Here is an 18,685-nt window from a genome sequence, read left to right as displayed (position 1 = left end):
GGTTTATTTGAAGGTAGCAAACTCAATTCACTATTTGAAGATCAATAAGTGTAATCCACCACATTAATAGACTAAAGGAAAAAAAATCCCACGATTATATTAATCAGTGGAATAAAAGCATTTGATACATTTCACCACCCATTCATGATAAAAACTGTCAGAAAAAATAGCAATAGAAGGGAACTGCCTCAACTTGATGAAGAGCAACTACAGAACTCCTGTAAGCTAACATTAAATGGTGAAAGACTGAATGCTTTTCCCTTATGATCAAGAATAAAGCAAGAATGTCTCTTTACCACTCTTATTCGACAAAGTGCAGGAAGTAGTAACCACTGTGTTAAAGAGAGAAAAAGGAAATAAAAGGCATACAGGTTGGAAAAGAAGAGCTAAAACTACTTATATGCAAATGACATGATTATCTATGTAGAAATCCAAGGAATCTACAGAAAAAAACTATAACTACAAAGTGAATCCCATAAGATTGCAGGACATAATATAAATATATAAAAAATTAATTGCATTTCTATTTACTGGCAATGAACATTTAGATACTAAAATTAATAATACATTAGCATTTACAACCATACATACAAAAAAATACTTAGATGTAAATTTAATAAAACTTGTATCAAATTTATATACTGAAAGCTATATAATATTTATTAAAGAAATCAGAAAATAGCTAAATAAATGGACTGAAATATCACGTTCATGGATGGGAAGATTCAACATAGTAAAGATGTCAAGTCAGCTGGGCGCGGTGGCTCACACCTGTAATCCCAGCACTTTGGGAGGCCGAGGTGGGCAGATCACCTGAGATCGGGAGTTCTAGACCAGCCTGACCAACACGGAGATACCCTGTCTCTACTAAAAGTACAGAATTAGCCAGGTGTGGTGGCACATGCCTGTAAGTCCAGGAGGCTGAGGTAGGAGAATCACTTGAACCTGGGAGGCGGAGGTTGCAGTGAGCCAAGATCGTGCCATTGTACTCCAGCCTAGGCAACAAAAGCAAAACTCTGTCTCAAAAAAAAAAAAAAAAAGATGTCAAGTCATCACAAATTGATATACAGGTTTAACACAATTCCTGTCAAAATCCTAGCAGGATTTGTTTTGTAGATAGAAACAAGTTTTATTCTAAAATTCATATGAGGGGAAGAAAGAACCTGAATATTTAAAAACATTTATTTTTATTAAAAGAATGTAGTTGGAGTAATCAGTGTTCCTGATTTCAGGATTTACTATATAAATAGTAAACAAAACTGTGTGGTATTGGCAGAGAAATATACACATAGATCAGTAGAACAAGATAGGAAACCCAGAAACAGACTGATACTAATATAGCCAACTGGTTTTTGACAAAGATGCAAAAGCAATTCGATGGAGGAAAGACAGCCTTTTCAACAGTTGGTTTTGAGGCAACTGGACACCCATAGTCCAAAAAATTAACCCCGACAAAAAGTATCATCCCTTATACACAAAATGAACTCAAAATAGATCATGAATGTAAATATAAAACATAACACTTAATCAACAATCATGGGAGTAAATCTTTAGGATCTAGGGCGAGGCAATGATTTTTTAAGACTTAACCCCAAAAGCACAGTACATAAAAGGAAAAGTTAAGTTGTACTTTAAGATTTTTAAAGTTTGCTCTGCCCTATTACAAGGATGAAAAGAAGCTCCAGGATGGGAAAAAAGATTTGCCAGGCACATATTTGACAAAGGACAGGTATCTTGAATATATTAAACATAAAGAACTCCCAACACTCAAAAGTAAAATAACAGACAATCCCATTAGAATGGTCAAGAAAATGAAGAGATATCCCATTGAAGATGATATACAGAGGGCAGATAAGCACAGTGAAAGATTTTCACTGTCATTCATTAGTCATTAGAGAAATGCAAAGTAAAACCAAAATGGGATATCACTACACATTTATCAGAATGGCTAGACTGAAAAATAATGACAATACCAAATGCTGGTATGGATGCAGAGAATGGATCACTCATTGTTGATGGGATACGTAATGACGCAGCCATTCTGCACAATAGTTGGGCAGTTTCTCAAAAATATATGCAGCTACTATACAACCCAACAATGCACTCCTAGGGATTTATTCCAGAGAAATGAAGATTTATGTTTACACATAATCCTGTACATGAATGTATATAGCAATTTTATTTGTAATAGCCAAAAACTAGAGAAAAACTAGATGTTATTCAGTGGTAAATGGTTAAACAAACAGTGGTACATCCTTAACCATGGACTACTACTCACTGATAAAAAGAAATGAACTGTTGGCAAATATGACAGCCTGGATCTCCAGAGTGTTATGATTTACAAAGCCAATCCCAAAAGGTTTCAATCAATTTATATATCATATAATATAATCCCATTTATGTACTGTGTTATTTCATTAATACAATATTCTTGAAATGACAAAACTGTCAAAATGGAGAATAGATGAATGGTTGTCAGGGGTTGGGAAGGGAAGGAGGAGGAGTTGGATGTGGTTATGAAAGATCAGCATGAGGGTGGTATTAGAAATGTTCTCTATCCTGACTATATCAGTATCAATATCCTGTTTGAGATATTGTAAGATAATTTTGCAAAATATTACTATTGGGAAAAATTAGGCAAAAGGTATAGCGGATCTGTGTATTAAAAGTTTAAAGAAAAATAAATGAAGTGGAAGGTACCTTTTGGTCAGATAAGTGAAAATGAGGTAGAAATGCATTTTGTAAAACTTTTGAATACCAAAATAAATTTTGGATATAATTATTTAGATAATAAGGAACTGCAAAAAATCTTGATTATATGGGTATAATATCACAAAGTAAATGAATAGAAAATTACTCTGGCCACAATATATAAATTGTCTTATGTGTACAATTTTAGATTATGACAGTATTTCTCAAATACCATCTAAATATCTTAATGTTTAGAAATTACTTTTTCTAAAAAACGAAGCCTTAAAATAGAATTGAGTTGCCTATATATTAATAGTTTTAAAGTATTAAAACTATTAAAGTAGCATTGTTACATAACATGGGATAGCCCTTTTAGTTTATAGATGTTAAATCCTAAAATTGATATTGTTACTAAAACTACAATTTTAGGAGACTGATAGATCATGCTTCTTTTTTTAGGTATGAGTTAATACCTTGGTGTTGTTTGTAAGTACATTGTTTCTATCTTTGACTGTGCTTTCCCTTTGAAATAATTCATAAAATGATGGCTACATTTCTGAGTCACAGATTCTTTGAGAATCTGAAGAAAGTATCTCCTCAAATAGATGGACCATCCACCTAATTTTTCATACAGCAGGGTACACATACCACCTGAAAGCAATCTCTGAATCCCAGTTTTAAGAAGCTCGATTAGAAGAAAATATCCAGAATATTGTATACAATTAATTTCAGGATAATGTGTAATCATCCAAAAACAACTACCTAATGAGCATCTGTTTGCTTGTACAGTATCTATGGCAGCCACCACATGGGATCCAAAACTATTTTTAAAATATTGCAAAATACTGTATTGCAAGAGGCTTACAATCTAGTTTAAGAAGCAAGATGTATTTATGAAGTGATTATTAGAAATGTCAGAATAATAAGAATAGGGTAGTTCCTAGTTTTAGATTCAAAGCATTACAACTTGTAAATTGGTAAATTTGTAAACTTTAACAATTTTCTGGATTAGTTTCAGGTAGTCTTTTTTTTCAGCATGACATTAGTTTTTGTGTGAGGCAGCCTTTTATAATATAAAAACTTTGCTTGCCAACTTTTACTCATTTCTTTTTCAGGGACTGGAAATGCTTATGCTGTTTTAAGTAAATTCTGGTAACCAGTGTACCATTATCTCTTGGATTTGGGACTGTGAGATGGGAAATAGAATTATTTTTTATAAATAAATGTTATGAAGGTAGCAAAGTGAAACAGAAAAACCGAGGACTGTCTGTATTTATTTAAAAACTAATTCAGACTTTATGCTGGACCTTGAGGATACGGCCATGAAAACATAAACACAGTCCCTGTCTTAATAGAGTTTACTGTTTTAGGGGATAAGTTGTGTGGGATGATAGAATGAAAGAATAGCTCATGCAGGCTCCACGGTGCAAAAAAAGATTTTTGGTATAGGCTGCATAAAGAGAGTGTACTTATTGTGCTAAGAAGAATTTGGGTTCTTGAATTTCAGGGCCCTCATTTGTAAGGTGGGGATAATAATGGACAATGTAATAAGGTATTGGGTGCAGAGCCTGGCAGTTCTTAGGTACTCAATAAATGGTAGCTACTGTTATTGTTATTTGTTTAAACCACTTGAAAAATGGCTTAAGAGGCAGGATTTTAGGAGATGGAGCACAATATTAAAAAAGGAAGATGGATATTCCTTTGTTTTCAAGGCAGTAGAGACACTTGTCTGGTATAAAAAGTTGTACTGAGAGATAATATGTGTAATTGTACACAATGTATAGCTTTAAAAGAACATATTTTTAACAATTTTCTGAATTAGTTTCAGGTAGTCTTTTTTTTTTTCAGCATGACATTAGTTTTTATGTGGGGTAGACTTTTATAATATAAAAACTTTGCTTACCAACTTTTACCCATTACTTTTTCAGAGATTGGAAATGCTTATGCTGTTTTAAGTAATCCAGAAAAGCGAAAACAGTATGACCTCACGGGCAATGAAGAACAAGCATGTAACCACCAAAACAATGGCAGATTTAATTTCCATAGGGGTTGTGAAGCTGATATAACTCCAGAAGACTTGTTTAATATATTTTTTGGGGGTGGATTTCCTTCAGGTATTTTAATGTAATTATAGATACTATATTTTATGAAGCTACAGAGTCTTACCTCCAGTTTCATTATTTAGAGATGTATCTATCTTTTCTCCTACATTTCTCGTAGTGTTATGATCCTGTGATGGTTTTTCATGAAAGCAGGAGAAAAATGTTAGGGTGATTACTTTTATAATAGCCTGCCTTTTTCCTAGAACATATTTTAATTAAAAAAAAAAATGAAGAGTACAGATATTCTGTATTTTATATAAAGCTGAAAGGGAATGTAAGCATGAAATGTAATGTCTGTGTCTTAGGTAAGTACTATTACAATTATGAATGGTTTTCTTCACTTAAACCCAGATGACTATTTGACATTGCTTCTCTAGAAATCTTTGTACGTCTTTTATCAATAATATTATAGTTGACTAATTTGGATTTATGTAGAGGTACTCATCTCTATTTCCATTTAAACAGTAGAAAGTCTGATTCATAGGTTATACTCAAAGTAAGTGGATTTTTAAGGTTACATTAAAATAGAAATAGCTAACTTTAACTAGACTATCAAAGTGAAATATTGTAGTGATACCACTAAATAGATAGATTTTATACTACCAACATAAATAGTATTAAACTCCACTTACATTTACAGTAAGTGGTCACTTAACATAAGGTTTTTGGAAACTGTGGCTGTAAGTGAAACAATGTTCTGTATAACAACTAATTTTACCACAGGCTAATTGATATAAACGAGAGTTAAATTGCTAAGGCATATAGTACATCATGTCTACTTGAAGTTGCAGTTTCCAAGGACCTCTGGATGACATTAAGTGAGGACTTACTGTACTGTGAGTTGTTAGTGTGGAAATCTGTTTTCCTTGAATGTAGCTCCTCTAAGGTACTTAAAATTATAGCTTTAGTCTTGTTTACAAAATTTACTTCAGGTGCTGAAGTAAATCCCATTCAACATTAGGAGAATCTTCATGAATGTAGCAATGTAATTGGACCTGGTGGCCCTCTCTGAATATTATTGAGAAAGGTTGTGGTCATTTCTTTTTATTTTTTAATAGAAACAGGGTCTTGCTCTGTTGCCCAGGCTGGAATACACTGGGATGATCATAGCTCAGTGCAGCCTCAAAATCCTAGGTTCCACCAATCCTCCCACCTCAGCCTCCCAAGTTGCTGGTACTACAGGCATGTACCACCATGTCTGGCTAAGTTTTTTAAAACTTTTGTAGAGACAGGGTCTTGCTGTGTTGTCCAGGCTAGTCTTGAACTCCTGGCCTCAAGTGATCCTCCCACCTTAGCCTCCCAAATCCTGTGCTGAGATTACAGAGGGGAGCCACCATGCCCGGCAAGGTTGTGGTCATTGATAGGACATTTTGCAAAGCATCCTTGAAGGAAAGAGGATATATAAATGCAAATTAATGACTGAAAATATAACCTGTGTTTTGACATGTTAGAATATATAATTACAGAAAAATTATTAAAACTAGTAATTTTGACTGGAAATATACTAGAAACAATCAGAAATCTTTCAGGCAATAGTAAATTTTCTTCTGATATTTGATTTGCAGTTATTTTGCTAGTTTTAACATAGTTTGTCAATGGTAGCCATTTCTGATTGCTCATCTTATATGAAAACAACTTGAATGTTTATCAGCAAGAGAATGTTGGAATAAATTGTGGTCCATCTATACCAAGATATATTATAGAGCTATTTTTAAACAATGAATTTGAATACTATCTTTTGATTTCTAGAGATGTTTATGATTCATTGATAAATGCAAAAAGCAAAGTTTCAAAGTAATAATACAACATTTATAAAAACAACTAGTCATAAACAAAAGAGGTTTATAAAAACCTCTATGTGTGTGGAGAAACTCTTAGTCAAGTTTTCATAAAGAAGGAACTTCTACCTGTAAAGGAAGCAGATTGGGAAGAATCATTCCTATTTCTATCCACCCTTCACTCACAAGAGGAGAGGGCAATAAGTATTTACTACTGAAAATAAACATGCATTATTTTACTAATTTTTAATAATTAAAAATGTAAAAGAAAATATACTTTTTCTGATCATAATTGCTCTCCCTAATTTAACTCTGCTTTTAATCTTTTAGGTAGTGTACATTCTTTTTCAAATGGAAGAGCTGGTTATAGCCAACAACATCAGCATCGACATAGTGGACATGAAAGAGAAGAGGAAAGAGGAGATGTACGTTTATGACTAGAAATCACAAAATGGCAAATTTCAGCTCAGGAAAAGCAATTAGAGTTGTCTGGAAAGAGGGCAAGTTGTTGTAAGAAATAATGAGTTTTTCTCTTACTAGAGGTGTTTGGTAGAGACTAGAAAATCCTTAGGGATATTGTAGGAATAGGAAGAGAGGTCAGCCCTGGGTGGTTGGATAGTATGACCCCTTTAGATTTGTTATTCTATGATTCTAATGAAGGTACACCTGCATTGTGCATGTTGTGAAGGCAACTTGTTATTGTTGGTCCTGAAAAATTTAGAATACTGAAAAACTTGAATTGGAGGTAACTTTCCTTGTTCTAATGCAGTTATACCTAATTGCCTATAGCAGTTTAATTACATGAAGTGGAAAGGTAAATGGAAAGAGCACTAGACTAGAAATTAAAAGGCCTGGCCCCCAGCTTTGCCACTCATCAGCTCCCATCTTCTACCCTCAAATCCAAGGTAAAACATGGTTTTACAGCCTGCAGCATATTGATAGAGTCTCTGTGTGTGTCGGGGGAGGGAGTCGGGAAAGAGAGAGAGAAAGAAATGAGGACTTCCTCATCTATAAAATGAAATCACATTTTATCAGTGTTTTAAAAATCAGAATCTCCTGGTGATGTGCCTGGGCAGTTATATTTAAGAATCACCGCATTGGTATTGTTAGCAGATTTGAAAGCACTGAACTACATGATCTCAAATGCTCTTTCTGCCTCAAAATGTATGACAACTGTTGGATTATTAACAACTACAGTTATATTACAATTTGTTATTCTTTGATGATTTTTTATAGGGAGGTTTTTCTGTGTTTATCCAGCTGATGCCCATAATTGTATTGATCCTCGTGTCATTATTAAGCCAGTTGATGGTCTCTAATCCTCCTTATTCCTTATATCCCAGATCGTAAGTAGCTAAGTGAAGTTTTACAAAAATGAATTGTTGCTATTTCTGACCTAGCTTCCTTTAAAGAGCTTGTGCTCGTGTAAACTTTGAAGTGCCAAATCTATTACTGCAAGTGTACCAGATTTTAAATTTCTATCTAATTTTTAAATTAGTTACTTTAAGTAATAAATTTGTCTTATGTTGTTAATTTACATTTCTATTCTCCTACTGTGGATAAGGACAGAAATGCTATATTTGAACTTGATAACAATTTAATGTGGTAGGTAATGTGTTACCATTAAAGGCAAAAAATACTCTAAAGGACAAAACTACTTTAAAGACAAAAAGAGCAATGATTGATCTTACATAGTTTTATATCATTAAGGGGAAAATGACTTTACTCTTCATTTTGCAAAATATTGATTAAATAAAAGCAAATATTACTTTTTTATGGTGTATTTTTTTCACCATATACTTTATATATAAGAGATCAGGACATAAAGGAAATTTAATACAGCATCCATTCTAGACAACTTTAATACAGTGAACATAAAGGAAACTATAACATCATATTGGCTGTTAATAGCAGCATGAACAAATAAAAAGCAGATAAAAAATAATAAAAATCATATTGGCAGTGATTTTACAGTATTACAATCACATTGGCCTAAAAATAAGAATTACTTTATTCCAAATAAGATTTTTATTAATGAAAAATTGAGATAACTTTATAAAAGCATAGTGTATTTAAAAGTGTGGTTACTTTTTGTGACATGAAATCATTGTTTTGGGCAATTTGACAGAATGTAAATAAATTACAGGTTGAGTATTTCTTATCCAAAATGCTTGGGACCAGAAGTGTTTTGGATTTTGGATTTTTTCAGATTTTGTAATATTTGCGTATATTTTATCAGATGTCTTGAGAATGGTACCCAAGTCTAAAAATGAAATTTATGTTTTATATATACCCTATACACATAGCTTGAAGGTAATTTTATACAATATTTTTAGTAACTTTGTACATGAAACAAAGTTTGTATACATTAAACTGTCAGAAAGCAAGGGTATCACAATCTCAGTCACCCATGTGGACAACCTGTGGTTGTTTGGCATCATTCCTGATTCTGAATTTATATGCTACTGATAAGCAATCATTTTCTTACTCTAATTCACATATAAATATTTAACAGTGAAAAAATAATGTGTTCAGGGTTAACTAACCAGCATAGTAGCATCACCAGAATACCTGTGTTAGCTGTTAAACAATAGCAACAACAGACAACTACAGGCTTTTAGTTTCCACCTATGATGCTGTGTTTTGATTAAAAGGTGACCCATCATATGAGGTCAGCTTTGGAATTTTTCACTTGTGCCATCTTGTCGGTGCTCAGAAAGTCTTAGTTTTAGAGCATTTTGGATTTCAGATTTTCGGATTAGGGATGCTCAACCTGTATTACCAATATTAACTTTTCAATGATTGTTAATTGTTTTTGTTCGCTTGGTTTATAGTAGCATATTGGAATGTCCAATTTTAATTAAAATAATGTTGCTGCATCTCTTTTACAGTGGAACAGGGCAAACTATTAAAATGCAGACAGAAAACTTGGGTGTTGTTTATTATGTCAACAAGGACTTTAAAAATGAATATAAAGGAATGTTATTACAAAAGGTAGAAAAGAGTGTGGAAGAAGATTATGTGACTAATATTCGAAATAATTGCTGGAAAGAAAGACAACAAAGTAAGTTTGTCATGGGTTTAACATTTTAAAACTTATTCACAGTCTTTGGAACTGATTAATGTAGATTTCCCTATTCAAGGAATGTTCTGGAATTCCCTGGCACGTAATTGGGGCACAGTACTTAAATGAGATCATATATTTTATATACATGTGGCCTAACACAGGAATTGACACATAGTAAGGACTTAATAAATGGTACTTGTGTATTGTTGTTATCGATAAATATTTGGTTGAATAAGGAATACCAAATTTTATTGTACTGATAATATCCATCGTAAGACACATCATTCTTTTATGTACCACCAAGAAAGAAAAAAAATCCTGAGAGATAAACTGTGTCATCAATTTTAAGATGCATCCTGTTTTCAGGGTTAAGTTTGAAACTCTTTGTTAATTTAGCTTTAGTATTTAGAATTTAATGTACAATGAGTTTTGTTGACATTTCATTTTTCTTTACTTTGTTCACAGAGAGGCTCTTCGGAACACTTACTTTGCTTAGGCTTTTCCAGCCTCAGTTTTGTTAATTTAAGGAACAGTTCCATCTATAAAGATTTACCATAAGAATCTGCTGAGATGTTGCACGTGAACTGAGTATTGTGGTTCTTGTTTTTGTGACCATTGTTATGAATAATAATGTAGACCATATAGTGTAGTGTAAGGAGAACTGACTTTGGAATTAAACAGAGTAAAGCTGAATCCTAGCTCTGAAATTTTTAGCTGACGATTTTAGCTGACGAATTGTAACCTCTATGAGTTTATTTCATGTGTAAAATGGGTGATGATGAGTGGGCGGAGGAAATAATAGCTATCACTTATATAATGCCTACTGTTTCAGTCACTGTCCCAAGCATGTTATAAGTATTAACTCATTTAATCTCCACAACAACCCTGTGAGGTTACTATACTCATTTTACACATGAAGAAACTGAAGCAAAGAGAGATTACTAACTTGCCCAAGGTCATAGAGGTTGTTTGTGATTCAAAACCAGACAATTTGTCTCTAGAATCCAGGCCCTGTGCTCCAAAGTCTTCTCAGAAATAACCAGCTTTATGGGGTTTGTTGTGAAAATTAAATCAGGCAATAAAATACTTCACACATAGTAAATGCTCAGAAAATGTCAGCGATTATCATCATCTCCCCCTTGCTAGGGAAGAGTTGATAAAATGTAACTTCCAAGAGAGTCCTTAACCTCTCTGGTCTTGGTTTTTTCCTCTATATAGTGGCAGTTAGAGATGTGACCTCCTTGACTTCTAACTCAATGAGTTTGTGAAATCAGTCTGTCTTCAGTGTGGAGAAGGTTACATTAGACTAGTGACTTTTAGGTTTTCAGCTGGGAATGAGTTGCTACCCTCCCTCCACCCTACCCATCTCTAGAGATGTTTGGTAATGTCTGGAGATAGTTTTGTGTGTCATCATGGGATGGGAATGGAAAGGGATTGCTACTGGCATCTAGTGGGTTAAGGTCAGGGATGCTGCTAAACATCCTACAATGCACAGGACAGGCCCCCCACAACAAAAAAACTATCCAGCCCAAGCAGTACTTTAAATAATTGAACGAATATTAGGCTAGGCATTGGAGAGTTGGATTGGAATCTAGACTCTGCCATTCGTTAGCAGTGTGAACTTTGGTTTATCTAAGTCTCAAATTTCTCCTTTGGGAAGAATCATCTGTAAATAGATATAAGTGCATTATGTGTAAATAAAAGGCGTAGTATAATATTGATTGAGTTGTTAATCCTAGTCCAGTTGATTTAGTAAAGATTATTTCTGGAGATTTTTACAAATGGAATGCTCTCTTAACTGTGAGTATATTTTTAATGTGATCTTGACTAATCCATATAAACCAGATGTCTTCTACTTTGACCATTGTGTTCCAGAAAGTAACTGATTTCTTTTTTTGTTAAATCTTCTTTAAGTGCTCCTGGTCTTTACAGGTATTAATAAACAGTGAAATGACTGAGAGTAACAGGAAAAAACAAGGAATACTCCTTGAAGAATTTTGATTTGTAGTCTGTATATCATTAGTAGCTGTGCTGTCTACACACAGAAGGAAGCCTCAGAAGTACTTATTTGCTGAATAGCAATATTATGATCGTATAAGAAGCATTTTTTTAATCTGTGTTCCTTCAGTAACATTATTATATGTATTTTTTAATTTAAGTAAACTTAGAACAAGATTTAAAATTTTTGTATTAAATACTTAAGTCTTGGGATAATCTGAAATCTTAACAGAAGGCCACAGCAAAAATAACCACTGGCAGTATTGAAAAGCATATAATATTTTTAGGAAAAGAGGCCAGGATGATGCTTCAGAGGAATAGTTTTTAAACCACTGGGGAACAGGAGTAGAGAGAAAGGATTCCAACATGAATTGACAGGATTCTATCCTTATTTCTTTTCTGTGTTTGTTTTACCTGCTAGACTTCAGATAAAGTTTTCATTAAATTTTTTTTTTTCCTACTAAAACAGCTTTTAGGAGTTGTACTTGCATTTTTTTAAGTCAGTTAATCAAAATATATCGAAGGGCTCCTGTAAAGCATCACTTGAGCTGAAGCAACTAGGTGACAAAAATTTTATTCAATTAGCAAAATATTTTTCTTTCTTAACAGAAACAGATATGCAGTATGCAGCAAAAGTGTACCGTGATGATCGACTCCGAAGGAAGGCAGATGCCTTGAGCATGGACAACTGTAAAGAATTAGAGCGGCTTACCAGTCTTTATAAAGGAGGATGAACTGGAATTTTTATTTATACCTTTTAGCATACTCTTTATTTTTTCTGTAAGTAAGTTTAGTTTCATCATGAGAGATGAAGAAAAAGATTTGATACTGAAAACTAAACTGAATAGTTGGTTCCTGAAATCTTGGACTGTTTATGACCTACTGGCTCCTTTAAATAGTAATTGAAAACTAAAATGGAATATTTTAGTTACGCTTCTACAATTATTTTCATTTTAAAAGCTTACATGATTCCTAACTAAAATGTCTTGAGAAAGGATTATCACACCTGTAGCAATTTCCAGTTTTAGTGATTCTCCATTTTTCCCCTTGTCATGTAAATATTTATGGAATGATCATTTTGTGTACATACAGGTTACTGCTTTTTTATTTAAATTCCTTTAGTGTTTAGCTCCATGAGACACTTCAGTTTAAATTGATGGAATAAATGTTATATGACACATTTACATTTTCCTTATCAAGGTGTCAAATATGTGGACTTTAAACAATGAAACCTTTCCAAAAAGAAAAAAACTTTAACTTTGTGTAAAATCTTATAGTATTATCAGCTTAGAGGGAATTGATATTTTTAATATTGCCGTTATATTCCAAAATATATATTGAGGTAAATGAACTGGTGTAGAATATCAGTTTGCTATTTAGTTTTATGAATTACTATACATATACATGCATAGAAATGAAATGCTATACTGATAGATTTTAAAGAAAATATGAGGAAATGGCTATAAATATTAAACTAAAAGGGTGTTGAACAGTAAAGTGCAGTTATGTCATTTACAATTCCAATACGTAAAAGGCCACCAAATTTTGATGTATATGTCCTTGAAGACTGCTAAAATTTATGAAGAGGACTCACATTTTCCCCCATAGAAATTTGCAGTTTCTCGGTGATCATTTAAGCAGGATCCAAAGAAGTTCTTCTACAAATAAGTAATAAGAAATATGAGTACTAAAATATAGCTTTGTGCCTTTTAACCCTATGCCAACTCCTAAACATAAAAGTAGATTACAGTATACTTACCTGATCAGAGCATGATCTGTTTGGCCATATGCAAGTGTGAGCAGAAATAGAGCAGCAGGTAGAACAGTAACTTAAAGCAAGTCATCCTTTAAAAATTCTGAGCTAAAATCTATTCACCATTGAGTAATTGAATTAATCCTATAAGAATAAGCTCCTTGTAAGTAAATCTATAATATGAATTAGAAAAAAGAAAACAGCTGGAAATTGAAGTTTTTGGTGCCTGTATACTGGATATGAAACTATTTGATTTCTAGTCTTCTGTGGTTAGCAGTTGTAATATTTTAATGATTTTGCTTCATACTTGGTTAGCGGAACATAAACATATCTTTGGTACTTCTTTGTGAGTGAGAGAATGCTAGATAGGGTGGCTTTGTTCTTTGTTTAAATTTTTTTTCTGAATGTAGTTAATTTATGGCATCTGTTGAATAAAACTGCTAAAATGAGCTCTTAAAAATGTTCTGTTGTATCCCCTTTTCCAGGTGAATCAATAGAAATGCCTGATTGAATTAGTAGGTTAAACTAAACAACATACTGTCATAGGAAAACTAGACAGCTTAACCAACTTGCTCTTAGAAATGTTACCTTAAAAAAAAAAAAACAGTGCTTAAGAGAAAATACAATTTTAAATATTTTGTTGAGCCTGTAGAGTAAGTTTTTTTAAAAAAACTAAGTTCATAGCATTTTAATTAACTTTGAAAGTTCATATGTATCAGAAAATTTATGAAAACTTGAATGAAAAATATTTCATCTATTTTTCTAATTTTAATGGCAAATTTACACTATTATGGCTGATAATTCTGTGAACTTACCTTCTTGTTGACTGATTCTTTTTCCCTTAATCCCAGCTTTAAGGAGATAGGTGAAGTTATTATACAAAGTTAAGTGATACCATAAAGTATGTATATTATAAAGTCATACATGGCTTTTGGACAGTATTATATTTCAGTTGCATTGCTGCATTCCATTAAATTTCATAAAATGCTAGGGAAAATGTGTTTGATAAAATTTTCTGCAGTGAGAAATGACAGACTGAGTGCCTGACAGTTTAAGCCACATATGAAATATGCAAGTAAAGATTCAGTCCTTAATGTCATCTATATCATGGTGTAAAAGCTCAACAAGTGTCTTATAATTTGGAGTTAATCATACAAAGTAAGAAGAGTTTAGATATCTTGAGATGAAAGATTTTCATGTTTGCTGCTTTTTTATAATAAAAATCCCAACATTTTGCCATCTTATTTTTAACTACATGAACTTTGCAATTTCATTGGCTTATTCTAATGACCACCTAAAAGTCCTCAATCTTTGAATATTGCTTTATTAGCTCCTCTAACTGGTATTCTAACAGTTTAGCAGCAGTTATATTTATTAATGCTTTACATTTTTACCCCTTTTTACATAAACACACACAAATACACCAATGCATATGCACACAAACATTATTGTCCTTGTGAGGGTTTGGGGGAAATGAAAATAGTACCTTTCTCCTCTTCTTTTGATTCCTTAGTTCCCAAATAGACTGGTGCTAGTCATTTAGTCATTTGTAAATTTCAGAATGTAGTTTGATTAAATGTGAACTGAATTCTCAACAATGAAAAATGTCAAGTTGGATTCATCTAATAAGTGAATATATTTTGTAAACATTACATTTGAACGCCTAAATATTTGTTTCATAATCATTACATGCTTGTTTATGATTTACAAAGATTTGGTAGAGAAAAGTACAGTCCTTAAGGCATATATATGCCAGTGCATTAAACTACTCAGCTTTTGTGTCAGCTCAGGTGTTCATAGGAACAGGAATGTGGAATACCAGCTTTTTACTTTAATTATACTTTTATGCTTAATTTTTCTTCCAGTTAAATCTTTAATTACACTAGTATGTAAAGTAGTTACTGAGAAAAATGATTAAGTTTTTGATTTCCCTTCTGTTGATCTGTAATATTTTTAAATGAAGCTATTTAACACATACGACACGCTGATGTTACTTAATGGATTCCTATGTATTTCATTAAAAAAAAAAACTCCCACCTGTGTTAAGACAGCTAAATATTTCTTGATGTTGGCTTGAGGACCAAGTGAGCCATCTTGCCAGTTAAGCAAGTTTTATGTCCAAGGACCAAATGGTTAGAAGAGGAGAATTTGCACATTTGTTGAGCTTCCCCATGTGAAGCTTGGTTCAGTACTATCCTATTACTACTAGCCATCTTCATACTGAGTGAAGCAAACTGAAAGGGAATTCATAATCTTTTTTCTTATCTGAACAGAAAAACTAATGAAAATCAACAATACCTATTTTAATTTTCATTCAACAGCTGAAAAACCATGTCTGTTGACCACATTGGACTATTGCCTAGTTAAAATCCATAAAATACCCTATAAACCAATGAAAAGAAAGTAATCTGGCAATAATTTCCAACATTTTAAATTCTAATTTCTAGTTACAAAGAAAAAGGATAGAATGAGGCTTTTCAAGGAATTCTTGTTCATCCCTTCAATAATTTGGCAGGCAAAACAGTCCTAGAATTCAGCTTCCTTTTTGGTTTTATTACTATTAAATAGATAACTTTCATATAAATGGAAACACTTTTCCTCAAAACATTAATTCAAAACATACTCCTTATATTAAGGATTATAGCACCACATTTTTTGTAAATTCCCTATGTGTAACTTTTTCCTGTTGGTATGTGATTTTTTTTATTTAATATGACTATCTGCTGGTGTTGGGGCCAATAGATTTGTGAATATTCTGTGGATGTGTCTATGTACAGGTGTATATATATATTTTTTTCCAGCTAATACCTCAAATGTGTGATTGTTTAATATATACCACACTATGTTTGCACAGTGCAGGGCTTCCATTAGCAGTGGATATTTTTATTTCTAACTTTGAAAATCAGTCAACACAATTTCATTGGTGTGACTTCTTTCTGTTGCTCTTTTTCATATTTTAATGCAGAGATTCCTATTATAAGGTCCATGCTTCAAACATAATTATATCTTTCTATATCCAGCCATCTGGAAATATATAGGGTTAAGAAGTATTTCTTGAAATGTCCTTGTTTAGTAAGTTAGTAAAAACTGGGATGACTAGTTGCCAAGATGTCTTGTAACTGCATAGCAGATGACACCTGGCATGGCAAGCCTCATTCACTTCAGCACAAGACTGTACATTTCAATCTGATATTCTACTTTGCCATTTAAGTACACAATTAAAATCATAGAGATTTTCAGTGACATTGGAGTACTGTAATTATTAGTTTCAAAAGAATTATTTTGAATAGGATGATTAAATCAGAAGAAAGAAACACACATAAATGATATTTTGCAGTTTATCTGTATTAAGAAATGCTTCTTGCCAATTTCTGGTTTTGGTTTTTGGATTGCTGCATAAGACTTTCTTTCCATTTACTTTATGTATTTTTAAAAGCTGCAGGTAATTTTTAAGGTTTGATGGAATTATAATGGAAGCCTTGTATAAGTTAAATGAAACTAGTAAAGGAGAGCTTACTTTGTCTATAATGCATTCAGGATTATAAACTAGATTTTAAAATGAAATGTCTGATTTGTAAAATATTTAATGTTATATCAGACTTAAATAAAATTTTCTGTGAGAACGCAAAGTAAATGCATTTGATTTTTAATGAATGTTCTGAATGAAATATGAATTTTTGTCTTTCAGTCTCTGTAGTTTATCTCAATATATTAATAAAAAGGTCTGTTCTCACTGTAAAATGTTTGTTTTTATTATGTTTTATACTCTTAATATGGCCACTCTTTCATTCATTCAACTAGGCAACAAGTGTATCAATGCTTGCTATATCCCAGGCAGTGAGCTGGGTGCTGGGAATCAATCATTGAATAAGAAAGACAAAAACCTTAGAGTTTCCATCTAGCAAAGAAAATAAATATCAAGTAAATAATTATAATTATGATAAATTCTACAAAGAAAATTACAGGGCACAATGAAAGCATTTATCTAGAAGGCCTAAACTATTCAGTGAGGGTCAGGAAAGGCTTCTCTGAGAGTGAGTTTAAGCTGAAATGCAAAAGAAGAGATTAGTAGGATTAAGGTATGCTAGAGAAATATCTCAGGCAGAATGTGCTAAGTTGGTAAAGTGATAAAAATCTTTATGGAAGTGGAAACAAACTTGTATGATCATAGCATAAGGAATCCAGGGTAGGTGAGAGAATCAATATAGGGGCCAGATCCCCATAAGAACGATATATAAACCATGATGCTGATATTGAACTTTATCCTAAGTCAATCAAGTTGATTTTCAAGAAAGGAGTTAAGTGATCCGATTTGGGTTTTTAGAACATCATTTTTGTTGCTCTATGGAGACTGGAGGGCAAAAGAGAATGTAAGAAGAATAGGAGGTTATTGTCAAGAGAGAGATGATCATGGCTTGCACTAGGGTACAAACATAGATAGGTGACTAGTTTTCAAAGATAGGAGGTAGAATCAACAGAACTCTGATTAGATTTGTGACATGCAAGCAGCAATTAAAAACCAGGCTAAAATTTTCTGAAAATTTGGCTATGAAAGGGAGTAGAGGAAAAACAGGGTGGTAGCTGAAAGAGGATGTGATTTCTAAAGAAGCTTTTCTTTTGAGCATCTCGCTCTGTCACTCAAGCTGGAGTTCAGTGGGGCGATCACCACTCAATGCAGCCTCAAACCCTCGGCTGAAGGGATCCTCATGCCTCAGCTTCCGGAGTACCTGGCGCACGCCACGTAAGGCTAATTCTTTATTGTTGTTATTATTATTATTATTATTAGTAGTAGTAGTAGTAGTAGAGATGGGGTTCTATCTTGCCAGGCTGGTGTGGAACTCCTGGGCTCAAAGGATCGTCCCGCCTCGGACTCCCAAAATGCTGGGATTACAGGCGTCAGTCACCGCACCCGGCAAGGCTTTTTTTTTTTTTTTTTTCCAATTATTATTTATTATATGAGACCTTACTAATTTTTAAAAATTCTGATGTAAAAGGGAACATAGAAAGTACCCGTAATCCCGTGGCTGCATGTTAAAAGTAGACGCTTGAAGTGCTCCAGAAAACCCATGGCTCCTCCCCATTCAATCTAGATAAGGCCTTGAGTAAAGAGCACCCATGGGGAAGTCACAAGAACCTAGGAAACAAGTCAGAAACCTGTGGACCTGATACTTCCAATCACAGGCAATCTGTTGTTTGCTCTTCAGCTCATCACACCATCCCCTCAAATTTCTTCATCTACAAGAAAAGGTTTTAAGATAACGGACCCTGAAAAACTAATGACATTTATACACCCTCT

The 18,685-nt window shown here is 33.0% G+C and overlaps 1 protein-coding gene across 3 annotated transcripts in view; it reads left to right on the top strand.

Moving 5' to 3' along the window:
- The window catches only part of DNAJB14 (DnaJ heat shock protein family (Hsp40) member B14), a 51,059-nt gene extending 33,929 nt beyond the window's left edge, over window positions 1-17,130 (top strand). For 2 of the 3 annotated variants that reach the window (XM_025386800.1, XM_025386799.1), the window contains 5 exons: window positions 4,620-4,805; window positions 6,902-6,996; window positions 7,808-7,917; window positions 9,463-9,635; window positions 12,246-17,130. In XM_025386800.1, the coding sequence (XP_025242585.1) occupies window positions 4,620-4,805; window positions 6,902-6,996; window positions 7,808-7,917; window positions 9,463-9,635; window positions 12,246-12,370 (689 nt within the window). In that variant the 3' untranslated portion in view covers window positions 12,371-17,130. Of the gene's footprint in view, window positions 1-4,619; window positions 4,806-6,901; window positions 6,997-7,807; window positions 7,918-9,462; window positions 9,636-12,245 lie in introns of those variants that run through there. The other variant, XR_003119609.1, reaches the window with a different exon arrangement.
- The last annotated feature ends 1,555 nt before the right edge of the window (window positions 17,131-18,685 follow it).

The sequence above is a fragment of the Theropithecus gelada genome, chromosome 5 (genome assembly GCF_003255815.1).
Source record: "Theropithecus gelada isolate Dixy chromosome 5, Tgel_1.0, whole genome shotgun sequence".
NCBI classification, from domain to species: domain Eukaryota; kingdom Metazoa; phylum Chordata; class Mammalia; order Primates; family Cercopithecidae; genus Theropithecus; species Theropithecus gelada.
Note: the sequence above shows the minus strand (reverse complement) of the source record. Positions and strands in the feature narration are given on the sequence as shown.